This window comes from Nymphaea colorata, chromosome 2, assembly GCF_008831285.2.
Source record: "Nymphaea colorata isolate Beijing-Zhang1983 chromosome 2, ASM883128v2, whole genome shotgun sequence".
NCBI lineage: Eukaryota > Viridiplantae > Streptophyta > Magnoliopsida > Nymphaeales > Nymphaeaceae > Nymphaea > Nymphaea colorata.
This window is the reverse complement of record NC_045139.1, coordinates 22001917-22009089: the sequence shown is the minus strand read 5'-3', so window position 1 is coordinate 22009089 and position 7173 is coordinate 22001917. Positions and strand designations below refer to the sequence as shown.

The 7173-nt window shown below is 46.3% G+C and overlaps 1 protein-coding gene across 1 annotated transcript; it reads left to right on the top strand.

The window, feature by feature from the left end:
* Positions 1-3747: 3747 nt before the first annotated feature.
* LOC126409801 (uncharacterized) lies at positions 3748-5254 on the top strand. Its single transcript, XM_050076193.1, has 2 exons — positions 3748-4850; positions 5144-5254. Exons 1-2 carry the CDS (start codon positions 3842-3844, stop codon positions 5185-5187), a joined length of 1053 nt encoding a protein of 350 aa, XP_049932150.1. The 5' UTR covers positions 3748-3841; the 3' UTR covers positions 5188-5254.
* The last annotated feature ends 1919 nt before the right edge of the window (positions 5255-7173 follow it).

Genomic DNA, 7173 nt, shown 5'->3' with positions numbered 1-7173 from the left:
CAAGAGCATTGTCAGAGCGCACAATTTTGACACAAGTATCAAACTGAGTCAGAATTTCATTGATAAAATTTTTGATTACATGACCCACTTCAGATTTATGCTTCATAAGAAAAACCCAACTAACACGACTATGGTCATCGACAGCAACAAGATAATATCGATGACCTTGAAGATCAGGTGTACGACTCGGACCCCAAACATCAAAATGAAGTAACTCAAACACAGAATGGCTACTTCTACTGGGCCGCGGAGGAAAGGATGACCGATGGTGTTTGCCCAACTGACAAGACTCGCATTGAAAAGAGGACTTAGGAGACAGCTGAGGAAGAACATGCAGCAGTTTCTGAAACGGTAGATGTCCAAAACGTAAATGCCAAGTATAAGCCGAGGATGAGGACGACCCGGCAGAGGTAGACCCAGCAAAGGGAAAGGGATGCACTAGCCTGTAAAGACCTCCCTGTTCACGGCCACTGCCAATCACCCTGCCCGTCAGTATATCCTGAAACACAAGAGAAGAGGAGTCAAATATCGCACGACAGTTTAAATCTCTGGTAATCTGACTGATAGACAGTAGGCTATGTGGGAATTCTGGTGCATGAAGAACATGTTGCAACGGCAATGATGAAGTAAGTTGGACCTCTCCATGTCCAACAACTGGAGAATATTTGCCATCTGCTAGAATAACCGAGCGACCAGGTGGAGTAGGGACATAAGAAGTAAACTGGGCCTTGTCTCCACAGAGATGGGTCGATGCACCCGAATCAATGAGCCAATCTGTAGTGTCAGTAGCAGAGTCAGAATACATACCAGATGAAGACGCACTGGCAGCAGTAGTGATAGTAGAGGTGGTCGGATCAGGAGCTTGTTGAGTTCTATCACCAATCAAGTTTCTCAACTGAGAGATAATATCATCTGCACGTAACTCACTGGAGGAAACAGTATGCTGAGGCTTAGGCTGCTCTGGAGAATCAGTAAATACAGTCTGATTTGCAACAGCTGGACAACCATGTTTCTGCCAACACTTATCCACAGTGTGACCAATGCGATGACAAAACTGACATACTGGGCGCGAAGTGGTATTGCCACGACCACGGTATCCTCGTCCTCTGGCAAAGAGGGACCCACCTCTGCCACGAGTAGCAAGCATAGCAGAAGTGGTATCAAGAACAGTCGACGCAGGGATTGGAATTCTGCTTAGCCTACTATAAGCCTCATCAATAGGAGGAATCGAGGGACTAGTGAGCATCTGATTCTTTGCTGATTCATAAACAGAGTCTAATCCAGAGAGAAATACCCCTACCATAAGCATATCTCTATATGCCTTTTGTTGTTCACACTTACATGCAGGAAAGTAGCTATTTAGTCTCTCAAACATGGACTTGAGACTAGAATAATAAGTATGAAGAGGTCGACCATCTTGTCGCATCTGATGAATATCATGATGAAGCTGCATAATTCTTGTTTCATTCCTTGCTTGTGAATAGGTGGCTGCAAGGGAATCCCACATATCCTTTGCACTTTCCTTATGCAAGACTTCATTTGCAATGTCTTGAGAAAGAGTACCAACAATCCATACCATAACCAACGAATTATCTTTAAACCAAGTAGTATATTTTCCTACCTTCTGTACGGGCTCGGGCTCCAATATGAGATGTTCCTTCTCATGAGCGATCAAGGTTCTTTTTACTTGCATGGCCCACATCTCGTAATTTCCCCCATCCATTTTGGTGATAATGCTAGAAAATGGGGAACACTTCATCTCTCCCGACGATGCAAAGGAAGAGGTATTAGCTCCACTGCTAATTTCAGACATCTTTCAACACAAAGGAGGACACCGAGCCACGGAATAAGAAGTGCAGGCAACAAGGAATATAATCACATATGTAAAGACAGCATGCTGATCATCGAGCAATAGCAGTCAAACACACGAAGTAATCCATAAGTCTGATCGGCTGGAACGAAACTGACAATGCTGATCAGACACAAGCCGACGAAGAAGAATGAAGAGAGATACCAGAGACGACAACGAAGCAGCGGTGGCAGGTAGCGGCGGAGCAGCGACGGTGCAGGGCAGCAGCGAAGCAGCGGCGGTGCAGAGATGCTGCGAGAGCAGGCAGAAACTAGGAGCGAAGATGGGCGGAGATAGCAGCGACGGGCGGAGATGCTGCGAGACGCGAGCAGGCGGCGGCGGGCGATGACGCTAGGGCGATGACGGTCGTGGTCAGGCGGCGACGGACGGAGAGGGCAGCGATGCAAGCGGCGGCGACGGGTGGAGTGGAGACAGCAGAGGCGATGCAGCGTGCAGCGGCGAAGATGACAGCAATGGCTGGCGGAGGCGTCGGGCGGACACGAGCGGGCAGAGGAAGCGCAGCGATGGGCGCGGTCAGGCGGCGGGTTGCGCCGCTCAATCGGCGCGCCGAGGAGGAGACGGCTGCTGCTCTGATACCATGATAAGATTAGAAAGAATAATATTTGATTAACCTCGAAATCTGCCCTAACTCCTCTTTATATAGACTAGAGGAGAGAGAGAAGTTACAAGAGAACCATCTAAAGGAAAAGTTATTACAAAAGTACCCTCTTAAACCTAAAACTGAATATAAACACATCTTAACAGAAAATCCACAACTGGCTTCTGTATCTTTGTTGGGGGCAATCTCATATCATGGAGAAGCAAAAAACAAAAATGTAGTCTCAAGATCAAGTGCAGAACCTGAATATAGAGCAATGGCTCAAACAGCGACTGAGATGACGTGAGTTAAATCTATGCTAACAAATATGAGTATTCATATTCCTCTTCCTATGAAAATGTATTGTGATAACAAGGCTGCCACTTATATTGCAAACAAACCAGTATTTCATGAAAGAACTAAGCACATTGAGGTGGATTGTCATTATGTTCAGGATCTTATAAAAGAAGGTGTGGTGTCTACGGTTCATGTAGCTTCTGAAGATCAGACAACAGATATGTTTACTAAGGCTCTTCCAATTGGTGATTTCTCTAGATGTTGTGACAAGCTGAGCATGGTTGATATCTATGCTCCAGCTTGAGGGGGAGCGTTGAAATCAGAAAGTTTATTTTTAAGTATGGTAGTTTTATGACTGTTGACGGGTTTTGTTGTTCGGGTCCGGATCCGTACCCGATCCGGTTTGTCCTAATTAGGACTACTTATACTTCTGTAAACCCTAATCTTTGAGTTAATGAAGTGTTGAAGAGAGAGAGTGTCTGGAGGCTAGTGGGCACCAGACCTCCTCACCCGTGGTTTTTCTTCCCTCGAGTCGAGGGTTTTCCACGTTACATCCGTGTGCTTTCTTCTTCTCTCGTGCACATTTTGTTTCTACATGGTATCAGAGCCGTCGGACTTGGAGAAAACAAAATCTGTTTTTTGTTCTATGGTTGTGAAGTTCCAACCCTGACTGCCGCCGCCGCTACCACCGTCGCCGTCGCTACCACCACCGCCGCCGCTGCCCTTGCTGCGCCGCCGCTGTCCTGGCCGTGACCGTGACCACCGCCGCTGTCGCCGCACCGTGGCCGCGTGACTGCCTCCGTCGCTGCCCCGCCGTGGCTGTGACCGCTGCTGCGTCGCTGGTGTCGTGACTGCCGACGCCAACGTCTCTGCTGACGCCTCTGCCGACGCCGACGTCCGACCACCGACGCCGACGTCCGACGCCGTCGCCTCTTCTCGGCGCGCGCTGCCAAGCGCGGCCCTCTGCTTCCGCCGCTTCCTGCTGCTTCCGCAGCTCCCGCCACTTCCGCCGTTGATCCCCGACTGCGTCATCTCACCTCTTCTCTCGGTTACTGCTGCTGTGTGTGTTCTTTGGCAGCCACTTCTACCTCGTGATCATGGCTGACTCGTCTTCTTCTTCAGTCAACACTACTCTGCCTGATGTTGTGTCTGCGCGGACTGATCATGTACCGGTTCAGGTTACCACCATTCAACTTACCAAGGAGAACTATTCCCGATGGTCTGCTGCGATTACCATGGGGATTGCTGGGCGAGGACGCATTGCCTATGTGAATGGGAGAAAGGTTGAACCTGCTGCAGATAGTCTGGCTTGGGATACATGGTTTCTTGAAGACAACCAGGTCAAAACCTGGATTGTCAATTCAGTGTCCCCGGATATCCAACCCCTCATTCTTCGTAAGAAGACTGCAAGGGATATGTGGATTATTTTGGAGCAGATGTATGGCCAAAAGAAAAGGAAAGTTCGTGTGTATCAACTTATGAAGGATGTGTATTCCCTGCGACAAGGTGCTCTCTCGGTTGCAGACTTTTATGCAGCATTAAAATCTAAGTGGGAGGACCTTGACTATCACTCTGATATTCCATGGAGGTGTCCTCACGACCAGATGCAGTACATGACTGATAAATGGGAAAACAGGGTATTCCTTTTCTTATCCGGACTGAATGATGACTTTGAAAATATAAGGGGTCAGATTCTTAACTCTGACGAATCATTTAGTATTGAAGATGTCTATTCCCGTGTTGAAGCTGAAGAACAGAGAAGGCTGCTCTCTAGTGGACGAAAGGGGGAAGAACAGTCTGCCTATGTTAGCCGTGCCCCTGTTGGAACTCCTCGTTCTTCCCGAAAATGTACTCATTGCAAAAAACTTGGTCATACTAGGGATTTTTGTTGGGACCTGTATCCAGAGAAGAAGGATAGTAGGGGGAGGTCTTCGAGTGGAAAGAAGCCTGTATCGTCTGCAACAAGTCTGAGTGATGGGAAAGGTTCTATTTCTGCAGAGCAGATTCGTGAGCTACGAGCATATTTGAGCAAGATTGATGTTGGTCAGGCAGATACACCAGATGAGGTGAAGATCAATCAGGCATTGGCTGTTTCAGGGGGAGAAGGTACTTCTTCTATGGGTGAATGGATTGTTGACAGCGGTGCCACTCATCACATGACTGGCAACCCCAAGCTTTTCCATGACTACAAGCTATCCTCGGGAAAGGAACGTGTGTCCCTTGCCGATGGTTCCTTTACTTCAGTGGCAGGGAAAGGGAGTCTTTCCTTGTTAAATAATTTTTTAGTTCATGATGCCTTACATGTTCCTCATCTTCCCTTAAATTTGTTATCTGTTAGTAAGATTACCAAGGAACTGAAGTGTGAGCTTATATTTTCTGAAAAACGTTGTGTTTTGCAGGACTTGGTGACAGGGAAGAGGATTGGGATTGGTTTGGTGTCTGATGGGCTGTATCGGCTTCCTATACGCGTTGTCACAGCTCTTATGTCAGCAGTCAGCAGAACAGAGAAGGAGGAAGAGTGTCGTCAGTTATTTTTGTTTTGGCATGAACGCCTTGGTCATCTCCCATTTGGGATTTTGAAACATTTGTTCCCTGAACTATGTTCTAGTTTAAACATTTCCATGTTATCATGTGATGTGTGTCAGTTTGCGAAGCATGTTAGAGCTTCTTATCCAATTTCAAATAGTCGTTCTAATAAAGCTTTCTCCTTGGTTCATTCTGATGTGTGGGGGCCTTCGGACATTCATTCTCGTGGTGGTTTTCAATACTTTATAACCTTTATAGATGATTATTCAAGATGTACCTTTGTGTATTTGTTGAAAGATCGTAGTGAGGTGCCTCACATTATTGAAACTTTCATCCTCCTAGTGGAAAACCAATATGGAAATTCTGTCAAGACTTTTCGGTCTGATAATGCTCGTGAATATCTGTGTCTCACTGTTGAAGAATTCTTTCGAAAGAGGGGGATTGTTCATGAGACATCCTGTAGTTATACCCCCCTCAAAATGGGGTTGCTGAGAGGAAAAATCGTCAGTTGCTCAATGTCACCCGAGCCATACTGTTCCAAAGACATCTCCCAAAATACTATTGGGGTGATGCAATCCTTACTAGTGTCTACTTGATTAATCGCATGCCCACTCGTGTGCTAAAGGGTCGTACTCCATACTCTATGCTTCCAGGGAGTAGTCAACCTTTTCATCTTCCTCCTCGAGTCTTTGGATGTGTGTGTTTCATACATAACCACAGCCCCAATGTAAAAAAACTTGATCCCAAATCTATTAAGGGCGTCTTTCTTGGGTATTCTTCCACTCAAAAAGGTTATAAATGTCTAGATCCTACCACTGGTCGTCTTCACATTACCAAAGATGTCACATTCTTGGAACATGTCTCCTATTTTGGTGAGAATTCTCTTCAGGGGGAGAAATTAATGTCTAAGGAAGAGTATTCTCCCACACAGGAAATTCAGTTTACAGACTTTATGGATTACAGGCGTGAAGAGAATCCTGTTGCCAAGGTGCTTGGCAAAGATGAAGATGGCAAAGATGAAGAGGGGACGACTACTGATGTACATGAACAGGAGAAGGAGGGAGAGCATCCTTTGGTGACAGAACAAGAGGGTAATCGTATGTTTGGACAGGTGTATTCCAGGAGAAGAGCTTGTACTGACAAGGTGATTGATGATGAGGAGGTTACACCGAATCCCAATCCTACTTCTTCCTTGGATGATCCAAGTCGTGTTCAGAAGCAAGATGTTGGAAAAGAAAAGGAGGATCTTCCTATTGCCTTGAGAAAGGGGGTCAGGTCATGTACCCAGCACCCTATTGGTAACTTCGTATCTTACTCTAGATTGAGCACTGACTATAAATGTTTTGTATCCTCCTTGGCTGTGGTTGTGATTCCCAGGAATGCTACAGAGGCTCAGGGTGACACTAAGTGGTCTCATGCAATGAAAGAAGAGATGGAAGCTTTAGACAGAAATCAGACATGGGAGGTGGTTGATATTCCTGAAGCAGCCCACTTGGTTGGGTCGAAGTGGGTCTACACTGTTAAGTACAAACCAGATGGTAGCATTGAAAGGTACAAAGCACGATTGGTGGCCAAGGGGTTCAGTCAGAAATATGGGATCGACTACTTAGAGACGTTTGCTCCTGTTGCAAAGATGAAGACTGTTAGAGTTATTATTTCATTGGCGGTGCTGAAGGGTTGGGAGATGTGCCAACTTGATGTAAAAAATGCCTTTCTCAATGGAGATCTCGAAGAGGAAGTGTACATGTGCATGCCACCAGGTTTTGAGAAGCCTGGAAAATGTTGTAAATTGAAGAAAGCTTTGTATGGGCTGAAACAGTCTCCCCGAGCATGGTTTGAACGGCTCAGACTTGTTATGAAGAAACATGGCTACAAACAAGGAAATGGAGATCATACCCTGTTT